The 20,510-nt window shown below is 48.9% G+C and overlaps 1 protein-coding gene across 2 annotated transcripts in view; it reads left to right on the top strand.

Moving 5' to 3' along the window:
• Nucleotides 1-15,171, top strand: part of ABCG1 (ATP binding cassette subfamily G member 1) — a 65,059-nt gene extending 49,888 nt beyond the window's left edge. Inside the window, exons 9-15 of one of the 2 annotated variants that reach the window (XM_066259313.1) lie at nt 1,683-1,867; nt 2,002-2,103; nt 3,054-3,222; nt 4,073-4,173; nt 4,290-4,448; nt 5,504-5,622; nt 6,644-15,171. In XM_066259313.1, the coding sequence (XP_066115410.1) occupies nt 1,683-1,867; nt 2,002-2,103; nt 3,054-3,222; nt 4,073-4,173; nt 4,290-4,448; nt 5,504-5,622; nt 6,644-6,872 (1,064 nt within the window). In that variant the 3' untranslated portion in view covers nt 6,873-15,171. The remainder of the gene's footprint in view (nt 1-1,682; nt 1,868-2,001; nt 2,104-3,053; nt 3,223-4,072; nt 4,174-4,289; nt 4,449-5,503; nt 5,623-6,643) is intronic. The other variant, XM_066259315.1, reaches the window with a different exon arrangement.
• The last annotated feature ends 5,339 nt before the right edge of the window (nt 15,172-20,510 follow it).

Here is a 20,510-nt window from a genome sequence, read left to right as displayed (position 1 = left end):
CCATCACACCCTGCCTTCCTGGAGTGGCTGTAACAAAGCACTACAGACTGGGTGGACTAAAACAACAGGAATTCATTCTCTCATAGTTCTGGAGGCCAGAAGTCAAGGTGTTGGCAGGGTCCTTCAGCTTCTGGTGGCTCCAGCATTCCTTGGCTTATGGCCTCATCACTTCAGTCTCGGTCCCTGTCTTCACACAACATTTTTCTCTATGTGTCTGTGCCCTCTCCTGGGCTTATAAGGACACTAGTCATTGGATTTAGGGCCCATCCTAAATCCAGGATAATTTTACCCAAGACCAATTACATCTGCAAAGGACCTTTTCCAAATAAGGTCCCATTCTGAGGTTCTAGGTGGACCTGAATATTTGGGCAATGCTATTCAACCCACTGCAGCCCTCCCACTTGATCTATTTGTCACCAGCCTTTCTCACTCAGTTGCTTTTCTTTCAAACATCTGGCCACACTCCCAGGATTTCATATTTTCTATAACAGCATTTCCCAAAATGTGTTCCTGGGAAATGCTTCCCTTACAGAAGTGAGAGGGTGAGAACCGGAAGGTGAGGGGGACAGAGAGCTTTGTTTAAAGGCACCGGAATGAGTAGTTTATAGTTACATATTTGTTCATGAGAGAGAAAAATGGTTGGGACAGGTGTGCTGAGCAAGGGGAGGGTAGTGAAGTTCAAAGCCTGCAAAGGGGTGAGAACCCAGAGGGAAGGACAGACAGGAGGAGAAACAGGGTACATAGGGCCTCGAGGGAGTCCCAGAAAGGGTAGGTGTATCAGCTGGAGAAAGGACTAGAGGTACACAGAGAGTGGCAATTGGAGAGGGGTGGGTATGAATGACCAGCAGAGCAGGCCATGCTGAGTTTGTGTGTATCCTTGATGATGTTCTGGTGGGACCCCTGTGTCCTGGTTTACAACTGGATCTAGAGGGCTTGGCCACCTCGGTTCAGGCCTGGGGAAAGTGGCATGCTGGTTTTGTCGGGGCAGGGGGATACAGCCTGAAATCCAGCCTTGGAACTTTGGGCATTAGCTAAAATGTCATTGAGGTGAGGGGCCAGGACCGGGGGTGGGGGTGGGGACATGAGGAAGGAGAGGGCAGACAGACAAGAAGAGAGCAGGGGGCAACAGGAAGGATGAACAGTCACTACGAACAGCAAGGGGGAACCAGGAGAGGAATGGGGCAGAGTGAAACCCTGAATGAGTTTGGAGTGCGGAGGAGGCCTGCCGCTGGGGGCCAAGAAGGGACAATGGGAGCAATCCCAGGGTGGGTGGAGGAGACACTCCCTGGGGATCTGAGAGGTAGGGCTGATGGTCCCAGACTTCAATGCCCTGAGAGGTCCAAGCACACGGCAGGCCCGGGCACCCCTTTTTCCGTGTGCTGAAGCTCTCATCATGCAAACTGCCGCAGCTATGTTAAAGCTGGTTCCTTTCATTCCCAGGCTCCTGATGTGATAAATGATCTTGTTGGGGGGTGAGAGAGCTGAAAGAACATTGCTTGCTAAATGATTTTATCATGTGATCATCATCATGCAGCTGGTATATAGTCAGTTAAAGACATTCTCACCGGAGTCGTGGCTCTGGAGTGGTCAACATGGCAGAGGCCCATTGTTCACATTGGCGATCTCGGGCGCCTGTCCTGGGTGGGGCCTGGCTGACCACACGCACCTGGTGTCTCATGCAGTCATGGAGGTGGCGTCCGGCGAGTACGGTGACCAGAATAGCCGCCTGGTGAGAGCCGTCCGCGAGGGCATGTGCGACTCGGACTACAGGAGAGAGGCTGGGGGGGATGCCGAAGTGAACCCCTTCCTTTGGCACCGGCCCTCTGAAGAGGTAAAGCAGGCAAAACGATTGAAGGGGCTGAGAAAGGTAATCCCACCCCCAGCCCAGGGAAGCGCTCAGCATTTTGCCCCCCATGGCATGGCACTCTTTCTTATCTGTGGGGAAATGTGTCATGGGCGGGGAGGGGTCTCACAACCTCTTCCTTCTTGGTGTGTCCTTAGGACTCTGCTTCCATGGAAGGCTGTCACAGCTTCTCCGCCAGCTGCCTCACCCAGTTCTGCATCCTGTTCAAAAGGACTTTCCTGAGCATCATGAGGGATTCAGTAAGCATGTTTGCACTCATCTCTTGTGACAAAGGAAGCTGCAGGTCATTTTTGGGTGTATCCCTCCTGACTGAGTATTCAGACTGTTGTTCCTCCATTCGCATTAGTCAGCTTTCACTCTGCGATGCCGCTGTGACAAACACCCCCTAAATGTCAGGCGCCACAACAGTAAATACAATATTTATGTCTTGCTTGTGTTCCCTGTTGGTGGCTGAGTGTTATGACTCTGTGCTGTGTTTCTTCTTATCCTGGGGCACCGAACGGAGAAACAGCTCCTTTCTAGACTGTGAGAGAGGGAAAGTGCAAGGGAGAAACCAAGTATAAAACTTTTCATGGCCACTTGTCACTTGTGCTTATGTTCCTCTGGCCAAAGCAAGTCACATGGCCAACCATGATGTCAGGGAGTATAGTCCTCCCTCAGAAAAGCTTTGGAGTGGTATGGAGGCTTATCGGGCTGCCAGTGGTGAATGGTTAAGAACCATAGTACTATGCACCTTTAATGTGGATAATCTGACAACCTGCCCAAGAGGGGCTGGGTGTTCATTGGGCCTCTGGGACCTAGTCTGAAAAATGGAGGGGCTTATAGCAACCCACGCTGCGTGTTGTTACAGTCCTTCAGGGGTGGGCTTCTGATATATCCATTCTTTGTCCCTTTCTCCACCATCATTGTCACTTGTCTTCTGCTCTGAAGGGAGACAGACTTTACTGGCCATGTTTGGACAATTCTGTTTTAACAGCAATGCAGTGTTATGTATGTGTATGTGTGTGTGAGAGAGAACAAAAGAGAGAGAGAGCCAGTTTAGGGTCAGAGACTTGTTTTTCTAGAGGAGAAGGGGCAAGGATGAAGTATGAGACCAGCCACGGATGATGCTCCGGAGGCCTTGGCCCCAGTGTCCGTCATGGCCTGACCCCCCAGATTCCAGGAGCATAACAGCCATGTCTGCCCCCAGGTCTTGACACACCTGAGGATCACCTCTCACATTGGCATCGGGCTCCTCATCGGCCTGCTATACTTGGGGATTGGGAACGAAGCCAAGAAGGTCCTGAGTAACTCTGGCTTCCTCTTCTTCTCCATGCTGTTCCTCATGTTTGCAGCTCTCATGCCCACCGTGCTCACCTGTGAGTGCCCGCCTGACCACAGGCCTCCCTCTCCTTCATTATCTGTCATTCCAACCCACTAATCGGGACTGATATGATGGCTCAACCAAGAGATGAGTTTTCTGAACATACATTGTCTTGTTTTTTAAAATACCCTTGTCCTTGTAGACAGATATAGGTATTATTATATTTTCTGTTAGACAAGAAACTGCATACTATATTTAAGCCAAAGGATTGAATCACTAATAGAAGAGTTTTACGCATGGTGGAAGGCTGATGCGAGAGAGAAATTCCTAAAAAGTTTTCTAATCAGGGGCCCCTTAAATTCTACTGCTTACCTTGTTCAGTTATTAAGACAGCCCTGATACAGCCAAATTAGTGAGTGGGTAAAACTATTTTAGATGGATTTCTGTGCAAGTCTAAATCATTTGCAGAGGAAGCTGCCCTTGGCGCACTTGAGGCTGACAGTGTAGAAGCCCGCTGCTTCAGCAGAACTCCAGCATAAACCCTTCCTCCCCACAATGCCTCCTCCCTAAATAGCCTGAAATTTCCAGGACCAGCTTGCAAGGTCTCACCCATAGGAAAGAATCACATTGTTACAGTTACTCAATGAGAATAAACTGAGTAAAAAATGCTTATATTTATCACTAAAATAATTTTCAGTATTCTCATAGATACTCTCCTCTCGATGGCTCCTCAGTTTATAAAAATTGTTTCCCAGGCTATTAAATCAGTCCTTACCTTTTTCATCCAAACGCCAAGTATTGTTAAGTGTTGAAAGGCCCATGTCTTGGCACAGGCCAGGTCATCTGTGCCAATATTTGGCACACTGGTTGTGTTGCTGACCCCTTTTCCATTTCCTGGCTCCTAGTTCCCCTAGAGATGGGAGTGTTTCTTCGGGAACACCTGAATTACTGGTACAGCCTGAAGGCCTACTACCTGGCCAAGACTATGGCCGACGTCCCCTTCCAGGTATGTATGCAAAAGGTGTGTATTTGAAGAGGGGCAAGAATTCTTCACCATCTCCTGTAGAACAGGATGGAAAAAACTTGATTTCCATGCAAGGGTGATGGACCCTGTGTTTCCAGATCATGTTCCCAGTGGCCTACTGCAGCATCGTGTACTGGATGACGTCACAGCCATCTGACGCCGTGCGGTTCGTCCTGTTTGCTGCACTGGGCACCATGACCTCACTGGTGGCGCAGTCCCTGGGCCTCCTGATTGGAGCTGCCTCCACGTCCCTGCAGGTACCAGTCAAGGAAACGTCTCCCTGCTGCCCTGGTGGGGCTCAGCACCTCCCCCCTCCTCCTAATTCCACCCTACCTTCCTAGATGGGCTTCACCAGGTCAGTCTCCGGTCAGGACTCAGGTTGTCCTGGCTGGTGAGGATTGGCACGTCAACAGCAGTAGGTGCCCTTATGTGGCACAGAGTGCATGCCCGGTGCTGTTCTCAGTGCTTTCCATATAATGACCTGTTTAGTCCCAAGCCCCCCACCCCCACCCCAAGCTAGGTGTGTACTATCCTCATCTTACAGGTGGGGACACTGAGACCCAGAGAGGCCGTGTGATTTGGTCACCATCACACAACCAGCTCAGATGCCAAGCTCTCAATGCCTAGGTTTTGTTGCTTCAGGGGACCCATTCAGTCATCCCTCAACCACCATTACACCCAGAGGTAGATTAAGGTCGGTTGAGGCCCCGGCGCAGAAAAATTGAGCCCCTTAAAAAAGAGAGACAGGGAAAATAAAAATATATGTTAACCATATTTTAAAATAAATAAAAAATAGTATATACTATTAATGTTAAAATTACACATATGAAACCAAACTTGGTGTCATTAGAAAATAGTATAAAGTTGGGGTTTTGCTGGGCCCTTCAGAAGTCGGGGCCCAGGGCGTGTGCCTGGTGTGCCCGCCATTAAACCTGCCTCTGATTACACCCCCCCCTCTTCCCCCCCCTTCTCAGTCCCTCTATGTGCCCCTTCAAGACTCCTGGTACCACCCATCCATAACCTGCTACACGCATGTGCACTTGCATTTCGGCACCTCCGTGGCTTCAGGGAGCTCAAGCCTGGCCTTTCCTTAAAAGCAAAGCCAGAACTTGAGTGAATCATGAGCACCAGAAAGCAGGCTGCTCACGCCCCAAACCAGATACTTCTCTGTGCCATCCTGGCCCTTGGATGACCCATCCTAAAAACTGGTCTTTTCCAGCGATCCATATGACTGTCCAAGAATGTGGCCTCCAGGGGCCACCTGAGGAGGAGAAAGCTGGGCAGACTGTAAGCTCTCTTTGTGTCCTCTCAGGTGGCAACCTTCGTGGGCCCTGTGACAGCCATTCCTGTCCTCCTCTTCTCAGGATTTTTTGTCAGCTTTGACACCATCCCAGCCTACCTGCAGTGGATGTCCTATATCTCCTATGTCAGGTAGTGCGTGCATGTGTGTGTGTGTGTGTGTGTGTGTGTGTGTGTGTGTGTGTGGTGTCGCGGGGGGCTCCATAACTTGGGAGCTCTATGGTGACAGAGGGAAGGGGACTCTTGTTAATATGAAGATGCTTATAAAAGCCACGTCTTGGATGGGCCTGTATTTTGGTCCTTTGGAGAGCCACCCTCAGGGAACATTTCTACCTTTTAGGCACTTTGTACATCTCTGAATCAAACAGTGCTCATAACACATTTCTGAACATTGTAAACCCCAGTAAGAAACCCAGTGGAAAACAGGTCATGACATAAACATCCTAATGTTGTTGAACATGAGTATTCTGGCACTCAGTGCTGGGTCAGACAGCATGCTCTGCACTCAGGGGTGGTCTGGCACGTTGATCTTCAGTGGGCCACGCTGGTCTTCAGAGTTTTTCTGCCCAGCTGTGCCAATTCAGCAGGTCCCAAGTCAGAATAAGCTTTTCTGCTCTAGAGTGTCAATTCAGACCCAGGTATATTGTTCTGGGAAAACAAACTCGACACAGAGCCCTCATACAGAGTTTCGGCAGCCTGTGCGTGCACCAACGCCAAGACATCTGACACCTGTGTCTTTTTAGCGTGTTTGTTCTGACAATGGAGGGCTGGCAAGGAACAATAGGTGGGGCACAAATGTGTTGTTAGAGTGCTGTGTGGCACTTGGAAAGATAGCAGAACCTCTGATCAATCTAACTTTAAAAAAGTACATAACATCAAAGTGGTTGTCAATTCGTTTCACTACTGGACAGACACGTGCAATTCATTCAGTTGGGGGAAAACAGAACTGGAAATGGTGGAGAAGCTGCCACATGTGTTATCTCGGGGGTGCTGGGAGATCAGTGCAGAAAGACCTCTGGGGACGGAGCCAATCGGGAGCCAAGGACAAGGCAGATGGTGTTTTGCCTTCGGCAAATGGAAGCAGTGTCAGGGACGGTGGGGAAGTCATCGGGTCACCTATGACTCCCTCACTCTGGCACTTTCCCCTCTGCAGGTATGGGTTTGAAGGGGTCATCTTGTCCATCTACGGCCTGGACCGAGAGGATCTGCACTGTGACATTGACGAGACCTGCCACTTCCAGAAGTCGGAGGCCATTCTGAGAGAGCTGGATGTGGAGAATGCCAAACTCTACCTGGACTTCATTGTCCTGGGCATCTTCTTCATCTCGCTGCGCCTCATCGCCTACTTAGTCCTGAGGTACAAAATCCGGGCCGAAAGGTAAAGCCCCCGGAACACCGGAAGAGTGGGATGTTAGACATTGCTGCCAACGGCAACTTGTAGAATCACGGCGGCAAGCCTGTGCCGTGGACACAGGGACGACTGTGACCCAACCCCTAGCCACCGCATCTGGTTCACGGATGCCAAGTGTTCAACGGCTCCACCCAGCGAGGTCTGCTGTTCTCTCCATTACCCTTTCCAGCTTTAACTAGGAAGAAGGTGTAGAAAGGATCATTTTCACAGGCAGAATGTAATACTGCCACCACGGGTGCAGAGTTGAAACCTGCAACTGGACTGGTGACAAGAGGCTTCCTCAGTATCATTTTCCCCATGGCGAGGCAGCGCTGGTCCCGGACGGGGCCATGAGTGTTCTCTCCGTGGGTCGTTGTGCAGGTAGACGTCCTCGGGGGAGAAAGAAAAGAGGGAAGTGGGTCTATTTTATGATTTGTTTTTCATAGTTCTCATCTTTCTACAAGTTTTTCTCTTTTTTCCAAGGAGAAGTCATTTTCCAAGCCAAAAGTCAATGGTTTTCATTCATTTTAAGAAACTGTATCTTTTTGTTGGAGAGAATTGTTCAGGGTGAGCTGGCCTCATCGACAGAACTTGCGAAAGATGCAAAGGCAGGTTTCAGGTGGAGAGGAGGCTTTGGGACTGTGCGCGCCAAGCTCTGCAAACAATTTCCAAAGTTATACAAAAGGTTAGAAGGCGAAATTGGCCAACTCTTTCAAAGTCTTTTGTTTTCCGTATGCTTCTTATTTTAAGCAAAATATATAGGGGGTTTTTTTATTCCTAACTTTCTGAGCACCTTAATTTTGCCTAAAAAACATTCTAGAAAGTCCACCCTGTTGAGTTTTTACAAACATTTCCCTTTCCTCATATATCGCATCAACTACCTCCACTGAACCTGGGAACGCTAGGCTGAGGGCCATCCGGGTGTGAACGGTGAGTGGTCCCAGGGGCAGCCATGAAAGATGAGCTGGAATGTATCAGATGGAAGGTGCCAAGACTTCATTAGCATCAAGGCCTTGGCAGGAACCCAGCAGACACTTTGTGTGGCCAAGGTGTCTGTAGCTCCATCAAATGAGGCTGGAGGTGAGTCCATCTCCACAGGCCATACCACCTTCTCAGGGTGGGGTGTGTGTGCACTTTGCTGACCGAAGCCCCTTCCTTCCAGTGATATAAACACATGCATAGAGCTCTCCAAGGCAGGAACAGTGGTATCTGCAGGGTGAACAGCCTTTGGCTTCCTAACAAGGTACCCACATGCCTGGCAGCAGCCAGAAGCAGAGTGTCTACAGGGCAGGAGGTGATTCTGGCCAAAGAATATCATCTGAAGGAAAATGGAATGACTTTTCCCTTCTAGAACATTATTGTCCTGGAATCAGGGTCCCCTAATGAAAAATTGTATTTTTGTGAGCAAATTCATGAACCTCTCTGACCCTCAGTTTCTTCTTCTGTAAACAGTAGCACTAATGAGTCTTCAAGGGCATTTCAGTCCTGAAAAATTCCTTGGTTCTGTTCCCAAAACTCTTTATTTCCTACTTCAGAGAAGGAAAAGAGTTCAATTGTTACTTGATCGGTGATCACACAGATTTGATTTGCAAATGCTTAGCAATCCCATTTTCACCCTTAGATCCTTTTTAATAAACACAACCGAGAAATATTAACATGTAATTTTAAATTTGCTTGTTTTACACAATTATAGTATTGCCTTCCAGACTATGTTGTTGAGCCAGGGTCACACTTAGCCTTTGTAAAAAGTCTTCTTTTAACTTGAAGATAGAGTTGCCTGTAAGACATTACCCATAGCAGGGGTTCCCAAACTTTTTACACAGGGGGCCAGTTCACTGTCCCTCAGACCGTTGGAGGGCCGGACTATTAAAAAAACTATGAACAAATCCCTATGCACACTGCACATATCTTATTTTAAAGTAAAAAAACAAAACGGGAACAAATACAATATTTAAAATAAAGAACAAGTAAATTTAAATAAACAAACTGACCAGTATTTCAATGGGAACTATGGGCCTGCTTTTGGCTAATGAAATGGTCAATGTCTAGTTCCATATCTGTCACTGCTAGCCGTAACAAGTGATATGATGTGCTACCGGAGCTGTGATGTGTGCATCCCACATCACCGGAAGTAGTACAGTACGTGAGTAACGCTGTGCTTTGCAGCACCGCCACATACAGTACTCCAGGAGCACAGGCTGCGGATCCTGTGTTCCTCTCACTGACCACCAGTGAAAGAGGTGCCCCTTCTGGAAGTGCGGCGGGGGCTGGATAAATGGCCTCAGGGGGCCGCATGCGGCCCGCAGGCCATAGTTTGGGGACTCCTGACCCATAGGAAGACCCACATAGGAACAGCCTAGTGGAATACAGGATTGGGAAGAGAAGGAAGTCATCAATCCTGCCTCAGAATTATAGCAGGTGAGGTCTGTGTTTAAATACTTCTTCCCCTCCAGGTGAACCCTTCCTGTTGTGGCTCTGTGACCCCACTAAGAATGTGCACACCAGGAGCTGCCCTGAGTGGAGCCAACCATCTCCATTGCACCCGCAGCCTCAGCTCATCCACTGAGCCCCCGGGGTTGTGTCTCAGCAATTTCAGAAGGAAACAGCGAGGTTCCTTTAGATTTCAAATCTCATCTCCAAGCACACCTAAACCCTTGGAAGGAACTATTTCCACTGGAGTTCATGCTCCCGGCATTTCAGTTTTTTTCTGTTAGCAGAGTTCATTCACCTCTTTATAGATGAGGAACTGATTGAGGTCTCAGCCCCCCCCCCTTACACACACACACAAAGGCAGATCTTTGGGGACTTGAGTACTGTTAGGCTGCTAGAAGGGAAACCCACATGCAAAGTAACCCAGAGCTTTTTTTAAAGGATGCTAAGTGGCGTTTAGCAAGTGCACTAAGTCAGCACCCCAGGATAATTTGCCTCTGAAGACCTAAAGCCAGGTTGAGTGTGGACGGGTCACTCCTAGGTTGCGGCCTTCACCCCAATCCAGCTATCAGTAAGTGCCCCCTGCTTGTACGTTCTCATTATAAACCCTTAACAGCTTTTACTGAAATGCTGCCATTCTGTTTGGATCTCCAGATATTTGCCCTCTGCTTTTGCCTTAGAGTAGTTGGAGAAAATACTTTATTCCAGTGGCCTAAGATAGCATCCAAGCAACTTATTTGATTTTTTTTTTTCTAAATGGTTGTGGTTAAGAGGTAGGAGGTGATGTGTTGGCTTTCTTACATTGGAATTTAAACCAGACCAGCTTCCCAAATCTGATGCTTTTTAAGCGATTCTGGATGTAGTGACTCTAACACTCCTTTCACCTCTGACCGCGTCTCCATTTAGAGAAGGATGAACCCACGGGTAAAAGGTGCTCGGCTTTGCTGGATATTAGCAGAGGGGAAGTGGAAGCTCAGAGAATTTCACTTTCAAAGGAAAATTGTCAGGAGAGGAGGGGGCAGCTGGGGTTCTTCTAACTACTGTCCTGAATCCAAGGTAACGAGAGGGCCTGGTGTCAGCTGCCCAGCCCCATTCCGGAAGCCTTTTCTCTCTATCCCCGCAGACAGCATTTTGTGTCCCCCTTTCTGTTACACTTGCTGAATATAAGCTAGAGAATTAAATTCTTTCAGAGTCCCTGTGGGGGAAGTGGGATGCTCTCCCCAGGAAGGGAAGAAACCCTACATGAACATTAACATAGAAGATGCTGGTATCAGGATACATCACCTTGGAGGCGGGTGGCCTTCAGGACCAGGAAATGGGACATGTAAGCTTTTAGATAAAAACTTATCCACAGGGAGGTCATTATCCCACCCTGAGGAAGGCATGGTCAGGGACAGGCTCTGCCCATGAGGTCGAAATCACCTTGGTCGTTTGACAGAGGAAAAGTTGGGCTGCAACATCTGCGCATCTTTCTGTGCTGAGTGTTCTGGACGGACGCTGTGCTGATGCCTTATCAGCCCCTCTGTTTTTTTACTCAGTGAGTTGGCTGACTGTCCCCATGCTCGGTGCTGTCCCAGGCACTGTGCTTGGGGAGAGGGAGCTCAGACAAGGTGGGCGGGCCCTCCAGGGCAGGCCGGCGGGAGGGGACCCATGACCACATCTCTTTATTTATTCTGGAGATGCAGGACACCAAGGCTAGCAGAGGGTCAGTATGGTCCCAGCTCCAGGGCCAGGATAGAGGAGAATTTGAGCCCAAGTCTGAACCTAAAGTCTCCTTTTTTTTTTTTTTGCTTTGCCTGCCACATTGCCTTCTATTCAAAGTATCCAAATGTATATGACAATACTTTGTAAGGTATAGAATGCAATACAGTACTAGCTTAGCGGCTATTCATTTTGGACTTGCCAACAGCAAACAGACAGCTGTGATGGGAGGGTGGCCCGCAGCCCTCCCCATCAATTGCCTTGCGGGGTGGGGGGGTCCTGAGCTGTCTGGGGGCTGAATTTATTCATGCCTCACTGGAGTGTGCCTTCCTCTGAGCTCACAAGGTCTTGGCTTCCTCACAGGCAAAGCTGTGGATGAGCCTGGGCAGAGAAGGGCTGGATTGTGTATGTGTGCGTGTGTGTGTGTCTGTGTGCGTACAGACGTTCACACATGTACGTTTGTGTTAGTTTGTATGCCACAGTATTATCCTGTGGTGTTTCCTTCATCTATGAATCCTCAATTATCCTTTAGTCTGAGAAGGAAAGAAAAAAGCCCCATGCCTCATGCCCGTCCCAGAATGATAAGAGCATAGTCAGAACACACTAAAGCTTCTGTCCAATGCAGCTAAAGTACCAAGTGACAAAAAGTAAAACAAAACAGCTCAAGGGGGGAGGGTGCAGAATATATGAATATGAAGTTAGACACTTTTAAGGAATAAAGATTGCTAATAAAATATTTTCTATAAAGCTTTCTTTCTTGTCACTGTTAAATGCTTTAAATTTAAAATGATGTTTGAATTTGGCTAGGTAAAATGGATTTTGAGGTAGTATGTTGAATATGTTTGCTGTATGTCTAAAAAGGTTCGGGTTGCTTCTTTAGTGTTCTTGTCTAATTCCGATCGTCAATGATCGCTTTCCTCCATTGGGAACGTTTGTGTTATACGCTGAACAGTCTTAATGTCGTGTGAGTTTTCCTTCGTCCTCCCAGATTCCTCACCCACTTTCTCCTGCCTTGTTCACGCTGGCTGTGACCTCAAAATGTGCCAAGGCCCCGAATGCAGGCAGCCCATGCCAAGCCTTCCCTTCCGGTCCTCTTCATCCTTGCAATGGTCTCCGTGGGCAGGGACTCAGGGCAGTGGTTCCAGCAGACTAGAGGGGCCTCTTTATTCACTGCTCAAAGCTTCTGGGAGACCTGTTTCTCAGACTATGGCCTCTGTAGGTGGCTACTCCAGGGAGAGCACCACCCACAGGTTTGGCTCCCAGTTAAGCTAAGCAGAACCCAGAGGGAGCCTGGAGTTACAGTTGTAACTCCAGTGTGAGCTCCCAGGTCCCTGGGCTTTGGCTGGAGCTTTTGGGGCAGTGGAGCTTGGGGCTGGGCTGTCACACTGGGCTTCCCTCCCACATGGGGCACAGAGCAGAGAGCAGGGCTGCACTAAGTCACAGAACATATGGCCCCTGCCATTCTCCTAAGTGACAGGGAGAGGAAAGAGATGTGCATAATCAGAGAGCACCCCAGATCTGGGACAAGCTTCTGATGCCCATGCCTGCTGACCGACCCTCTCTGCCCCTGAAGACCACTGGCCCTGCCTCAGTCCACTCACATTAAAGTCATGGTCCCCCTCGGTCACTACCCTTGGCCTCGCGCGTCCAGGAGAACCCTCTGAGACAACCATCAGAGTCTCCCTGGGACCAGAAGCGGGGACACCCGGGCCCCTAGTGCACACTAACTGTCACACACGCTCATTTCAGCCTGTACGTAAACCCACGCCTCCTGGGCGGGAAGGCAGCATGAAGAGGAGCTCCCATGCTCACCCTCTGTAGCTAGATTTTCTGAGAGCCATGGCACAACTTTCCCCATTCCCTATCCCCATCTTTGAGGAAACAGAAGGGTTTAACCTTTGCTCAATTTTTAATGTTCTCTCCAAATATGCCATTTTGGAATCTTCCTCCAACAGACATTGAATGGCCTCCCTGAGGAACCCTGCTCTGCACCTGTGCACACCGGGGGCTCCTGTGGGCGCGAGCCAGGCTTTGGGACCGATGCTGCTGTGTTCTCAAATAATCCCCTGGGGTCAGCAGGTGAAAATGGTCCACACACACCTGCCACCACAGTCCGGCCAGGAGAGGATTGTCCTGGGAGGCTTTCACACCCTGCAATGACCATTGTAAAGCTGAAGAGAAAGGAACAAAGGCACAAAAACACCCTTGTTATGTCACTGACCCCAGCTGGGCCTTTTGAGGACATGTGGGGCCATGGCCAGCTCTGTGTGGTTCTTCTACAGCCCCGGGGAATGAGCTTGCTTTCCAGTCCCAGGGAGAGCCACACAGCCACCACCTTGCAAGCCAAGTCAAGGACACGGCCATAGGCACGTACAAGTGTCTACCTAGGCTTCGTTGTTGTGAGCATGTCTTGAGAGTGGCGTGAGTCTGAACCACATAAAGAAAAGCAGCCAAATTCAACATGATTACATTCGGGATGAGTTTTCTCTCAGTAAAATGTCACGACCCTGTTCGCTGTGTCTGCACCAGGTGAACATGAGCGACCTGGGCTGGCCACCTGTGGGTGCCTTTGGCTGCCAGTTTGCACCTGAATTTAAGTGTGGCCCTGATATTGTTTACAGTTAAATCAGACCTCCTTATGTTCACCAACGCCGGGAAACCTGATTTTGGGAAACTTGTAAGCCACCTGCTGTTCCCTTTCATGATGGCAGTGATTTGTCACATGCAGCAGGGGCCCAGGTGAAGCCCAGCGGGGTGACTCTCCCCGCTGGCCTGCTTGCAGCCGTTCTCAAGTCCCCCAGACAAGTGTCTCTTGAAGGAGACCTCCTAGAAAACTGGCTGCCAGCACTCGGCGTGAACTATCGTCCATTCACTTCATCTGCCCTTGGGTTCGGTTCGCACCAGCCCTTACTCCTCCCACTCCTGGATCAGCAACGGGAGTTTTCGTGAAAACATTGCCATATGGGGCACATCCGCTTCTGGGGCAAGTCACCAAAGCTATCTGCCTTGCTGGGAGATAGTGCTCTCCCCTGCTGCGTGAAATGGAGCAGGCCTCGAGTGGAGATGAAGTTGGGTTTGCGGGTTTAGGCTGAACCCCTATCCCCATGCGTTCCTGGCAGCCGCAGTATAGCCTGTCCGAAAGCCATCACAGAGACTTGGCTTTTCAGAGAGCATTTCAGTGGCCATCGTGGCTATTTTGTTTTAATACCTTTCCTTTTTTTCTTTTTTTACAATTCTGTCATTGTGCAACTTTGAGGTCTCTTTCCCCTGACCTTGGGAAAACAGATTGCCCCAGTTGGATCATAAATATCTCCTCTAGGTCCTCATTTAAGTAAAAATGGTAGAAAAGGTCTTGTCATTCAAATTGTTACTAAAATCCACCCCACCAGCCCCACACAAGAGGTTTTTGTTTTTGTAGTCATGATCCCTGTGGAAGGGGGGACAGAGATGAGTTTCTCAATAGAACATGTGTGTTTAAAAAGTTAATCTGTGTAACTAACACCTTTCTCCTCGTGTGTCTTTCTCCCATGTAGCCATGTAGGCACGGCACCCAATCATGGCTGAATCTGTTGTGACTCTTTCACTTTCATTTCATGAGCAGCTATTTTAACATTTTTCCTCTGTTATTCCTTCCAAAGCAAGAGTCAATGCAAGTAACACTTTTTAACCAGCGTGCAAACATGTGCATATATCTGTATATCTACTATATAATTCTGTAAGCGCTGTTTTTTTTTATAATACTGTATATGGGTAACTTTGATTTAGCCATGTTACCTAGAAAATACAGTCACTTGCACGCTGCGAGAGGTTTGCACTGTTGTAGATAAACTCGACATATATACATACATATATATGTATGTGTGTGTGTGTGTGTGTGTGTGTGTGTGTGTGTGTGTGTGTATATATATTTAAAAATATCACGGGCTCCCTTGGACACTAGTTCCTAGACTGTTTCACTGCATTGGAACACAGGCCCGGGCAGACCCAGGATGAGAGCTCTAACTCTACCTTACACACCATGGTCCTGCTTTGTATATTTCTGTAGAGTTACCTTCTTAGATTTGTATGTGCATTTTTTGCAGACTTGAATTTTTGTTTTCTGAGATTAGATGCCATTTATGAAAATGCGACTTAAGTCAAATAAAACATTGCTATTTTCAGATTCCGTTCCTCCCTCTTTCTTGCTTTCCACAACACTGGCCTCAGACCTGCTGGGAGAACTGAGCCTGGGTCCGCAGAGCACATGGGGTGTTTCCTCCTTGTCACACTGCCCTCGCTCTGCATGCAACAATTTCGTCAGTAGGTGTAATGGATTCATTTAAAGTTGGGAAGAAAAGGGTGACGGTAGTGATAAGCCAGCCCCTGGTTGCTGTGTAATAGGTAGCACAGGGTCAAGTGCTTTTTCATATGTTATCTAATTTAACCACCATCCTTGGGGCCTGAAAGCCACCACCAGCCCCATTTCTCAGATGAGGAAACAGACTCAGAGAGACTAGACAACTTGCCTGAGGCAAGGGGTGGAGGCAGAGTTCAAATGGTGACAGTGTAGCAGGGGATCCAGGGATCCTGACCCCTTTATCCTATTCCTCATCTGGGAAGAGACATTGGGAAAAAGGAAGAGAGTCCATCTTGTCACAGGAAGTGGCCTGAAGGAATGCATCCCCACGACCAGCAGAAACTCTTCCAGGACATATGGTTAATGGGTAAGATGATGGACAAATGTCCCCAGGAGCCAGCTTTGGGCTCTTTATGTTTTAAAGGCCCCATATGGTTCAACACTGAAGTGTGGGTGGGCCTGGGTCCAGGTGTCACTCTGGACTGTCACCTGGGTGTGGCTGTGATGGGGAAGATGAGGCTACCTTTGTAGCTGTGGGGGAAAGTGTGTATGCAGGGATGGGAGAGAGAATGGCCAAGGCCTTATGGCCTGGCACTGTGGTCCCTTCTTCCTGCCAAAGTTTCCCTGTCCCAGATGCAACTCTGTGTTTTTAAACCATCCCTCACCTTCCCCATAAAAATCCCCATTCCTTCCCACCTATTCCAAATGATTGTTATTTGAATTTTTGAAATACAAATAGTCTATGCATTTGTTTCAACAAATAATTCAAAAGTTAATCTCCTCTCTAACCCATCCAGGACATCCTCTGGAGGGTTGACAACCAGATAATTTATTCACCCACCCTGTCATCACACCCGGAAAGAGAGGGACCCTATGCCTCACCACCCCTGTCCCCACCTGCATTCCTCCCCAGTGCTGAATCGCAGCCAGTGCCCCAGACCAGAAGGAACAACACTCCTCACTCTCAATTAATGGCTGCCTGGCAAAACTTCACAGAATGTTCCAGAATCTATGCAGCCATTTCCCTTCAGATAGATGCTGAGTCATTATCCAAAGCAAGCATGCTTCAAAAAAAATCTGAAAATTTGGAAAACATCCTTACACTGATATCCTAACAACCTACAATTTAAACCACAAAAACCTCTGGATGAAAGCAAATCCAAAATGTAACACAGGGGCATGGAGAAGGCTTTTGACGGAAGGTGGGAACCTGCAGACCCCATGGGTGCCTCCTACTCTCAGTGGCCCCAAGGGGCTGTGGAGGCTGCTCCACTCAGCACAGACATTCTGCTACTAGCCTTCTGTCCCCCAGTTACACTGGAAGGGCTGACGCTCTGGGACTGCAGGCTACCTCAGCAATATTGCCCCAAAAGACCTGCCAGGCACATCCCACCTGACCTCAGGGTGTTAATCATCACTGACAACATACGGTAATAGTAAGTGCCACCTTTCAGCAACCTTGTTTTACACAAAGACAGTGGGATAAGAAATAGAGATAAAACCCTTTGGCAGTGTATGCCTCTTGAAGAATGTCCGTTTCTCCCACGTATGTCCTCCCTCTCTTATCTCTTTACTGGTCTGGGAGTGCCATGTGCTCGGGACCTTGAAAGCTGATTTGTTTCTCCTAATTTCCCATCTTGTCATATTTGACTGCAGGTGGCAGAAGGAAAAGGGACCTCTGCACATCCAGAGACAGACATTTTCCCCTGTGGCGAGCACGGAGGTGGCAGTGGGAGGGGCAGCAGCTCTGAAAGAATAGAGGAAGGTGTCCGAGGGCGCCCTCTAGAGGGCTCTAGGACTGGCACCTACTGGAGAACAGAGCAGGTTCATGGGATAGACGGGGGAAAAAGGAGATATCTGCGCCCCACAAAACCCAGGAGGGAAAGACCACAGCATCCAGGCCAATGAAGGCAAAGACAGCTGCCCAGAGACAAGCAGCTAATAGAACCCACTTCCGCGTATGGTCTGGATAAAGTGGAGAGGGCCCTCGGCCTGGGCCCACCTGGGAGAAATCAGGGTCCCTTTGGGGGCCACCTGGCAGGACCAATGGTGTCAAAGACAAAATGAGCCAGTCTACACCTTGGCCCTTGGGAAAGCTTTGGATCTAAACTCAGTTCTCAGCAGAAAGTTGGACATTGTCTAAAGTCAGTAAATCAACAGAGAGAGACAAACATATATATGGAGAGAGAGAAAATTCACGTACTACAAAGTTGACCATTAAAGTGTATAATTCACTGCTGTTTAGTATTTCACAAATTTTTGCAGCCATCATCACCACTCTCTAATTTCAGAACATTTTTATCACCCCCAAAAAGACCCCCACACCCCATCAGAAGTCACTCCCTACCCTCCTCCCTCACTAATCTACTTCCTATCACTATGGATTTGAATGTGAGGGATAAATGGAATCACACAGTGTGTGGCCTTGGTGTCTGGCTTCTTTCACTCAGCAGAAAGCACATTTAGATATCAAAAGCAACATGCAATCTTAAGAAGAAAGGAGCCACAGCTCAAAATGGTCAAGAAGCCCCACACCAAAGCATTAGGACCAAGGTCTGTGGGCCTGGACCTCTCAGGCTCTTTCTGAGCCTGCATCTTGCTCATTAAACACCCTGTGATACAGCTATCACTACTGTCCCCAGCTTGCCAGTGAGGACTTTGAGGCTCAGAGGGTTTCTAACTTCTTCCAGTTCACAACAGTGCATCTTCAGCTTAAAGATTGAGGTCTGAGGGGAGACTTTGCAGCTTGTGTGGCAGTCACAGCCCAGGACACAGAACAGCTGCAGAGAGAAAACGGAATGAGAGAGGAGGTTCCATGACAGCCCTGGGGGTTCTGCGACAGCCATGAGGGTTCTGAGACAGCCCTGGAGATGTGCCACGAGCCACCTGGACATCCCCCTGAGGGAACCTGATGCAGAAACACAGCTGACTGGTAGCCCCAGCCCCTGTCCCCTGGGTTTGACCACAGCACTGACACCAAGCCAGGCCATGTTCTCTCACTGCTCCCAACCAGGCCCTTCCTCCCCAAAACAGGAATCCTCTAAGGGACACGTCGGTTTGGGGACTGTCAGCCGGTGGGAGACCTCGTCTGAACTTGGCCATGGGCTGAGGCTCTGACCACCCAGTCCTTCCTTCCCCTTCTCCATTTACAGCTATCAGACCCACAGCAAGGTCATGCCTGCCCTTTCTCACTCGCAGGGCTCCCCAGGGAGACTGCAGCATGTCTGACTCTATTTTGGCATCTAAAGATGGAGCAAAACCCCTTCTCTCCAAGCCACTGAAAGTTTAAGACTTCTTGGACTAGCATGGTGAATTTTAGAGAATTCCAACATCTTCTGAAACAATACACAGCCCTCCAGTCAACACTGAAGGAACCACTGCCAAATAAGAAGTGTGGGAGCAACACTTTTAATGGCCAACTGCACTTAAATTCAGGAGGAAGGGAAAGGCATAGAAGTAACACAGGAAATAATCAATGCATTTAATGGCCACAGTACATGTGTGTGTGCGGGCACAAAGAACCTATTGTTTACATCCTCTTTCATCAGCAGCAAGGGGATTTGGCTTCTCCTAGGCAAGTCAAAGTTCTCATAGTTTCTGGAAGGTTCTAGAAATGTATACCATATTCAAGTCAACAAGGAAGGTATTTAATATCAAAATAATCCCTGAATCTTACAGAACCCAATTCATTATTTGAATTCACCCTGAGCCACTGGTGGATGAAAAGTTTAGAGACACACTGACCAGGGGGTGAGAAGGTTTTCGGGTGGTGTAAAGACCATTGGACCCCTGGACAGTCACTGACAGTTGAGTGCCCAGGGTGCCTGAAGTCCACTAATGACCACTATACTACCTGCAGCCCAACAAAGTGGCCGGCACAGCCCAGGTTTGAACCTTAGCAATGCTGTGTCTCTGGAACAAATGTCTCTGTTTCCTCATGTGTAAAGCAAGAGTAAATACAAGTTTCCTTACTGCATTTTGGGTAAAAGAGAAAAAAATGTTTTCAGTCTACACTGGAACATCGCAGACCCCTTATACCTACAGATTGTAATCGTCACCTATGGCAGTGCAGCCCCACTTAGGACCCCTGGGGGAGAACATGTCGCCCGGAGCTGCCATTGCCCACGCCAAACCCTTGGCCTGTGTCTTGCCAACACCCTCCTACCACAGACCCCAAGAGCACACAGACAGTCAAGTGGGGTTGATGAATTTGTGGCCATAAGGCATACCACATGTATGGGGCATCTTGGTCAGAAGATGTTAGGAAGGACTTATTGCAGGATTTGGGCTTGTGCTATGTGATTTTGGGGAGGTTCAAGGAGAGAGGACTTTATCAGGATTGGATGCTGTCAGGAGGCAAGTTTAATGGGTGTTGGGTTTCAATAATCCTGTCTAGAAGAGGCGTGAAGCCCGGCTGCAGCTGTGACTATGGGAAGCCGCAGTCACTCCTGTCAGCCAGCAGAGGGGGCTGCTGGTCACCAAGAGGTTTGGAGCAGGTCAGACATTACTGCACAGAGATCTTGAGTGTGTTTCAACTCCATCATGGTCCGTGGTCTGGCCAGATGTTGGTGCTCTGTGAACTTATGAGAATGCCACCCCCCCCCCGTGGGGCTAGGGTGAAGCACAAATTTGGAGGGGGAGCCCCAAACTCAGTGATCAAGATAGATGATATTCTAATGAAATACGTATTTTTCAAAAGTGGCTGGGTGGGGGTCCCCAGATGTCTATGGTCATCTTGGCCCAGAGGCTTTGTGGAAGAGTAACAATGCTGAAGCTCAGCCCGGAGCTCTTGTTCTCCTTGACGCTGCAGCCCCTCACCACACACTTTGCTTTCACTGTCATCTGGCTGTCCTCGCAGACGCCTGTGCCGGCTTCTCTGCCCTTCTGTGCACAGCTGGGGCCAGACCCACCAAGGAACCCTGATATAATCATCAGAGCTCTGAGATTTTTAAACCTTCCTAGGTGATTCTAATGTTCATGTCCGTGTCCATGGCATGAAACACCCCTAAAGGCTTTGGGGGTGGAGCTAGCATTTGCATTGACCAGGCACTCAGGGTGCATGGGGCAGACAGTCAGAGACTGCCGTGCAGGATGACCCCCATGAACCCTGCAGAAACAACGGAGAAAAGTTTGGGGAGAGACAGTTGAGCCCCAGGACAAGAA

The sequence above is a fragment of the Saccopteryx bilineata genome, chromosome 2 (genome assembly GCF_036850765.1).
Source record: "Saccopteryx bilineata isolate mSacBil1 chromosome 2, mSacBil1_pri_phased_curated, whole genome shotgun sequence".
In the NCBI taxonomy this organism is placed as follows: domain Eukaryota; kingdom Metazoa; phylum Chordata; class Mammalia; order Chiroptera; family Emballonuridae; genus Saccopteryx; species Saccopteryx bilineata.
This window is presented reverse-complemented; position numbering and strand designations above follow the sequence as displayed.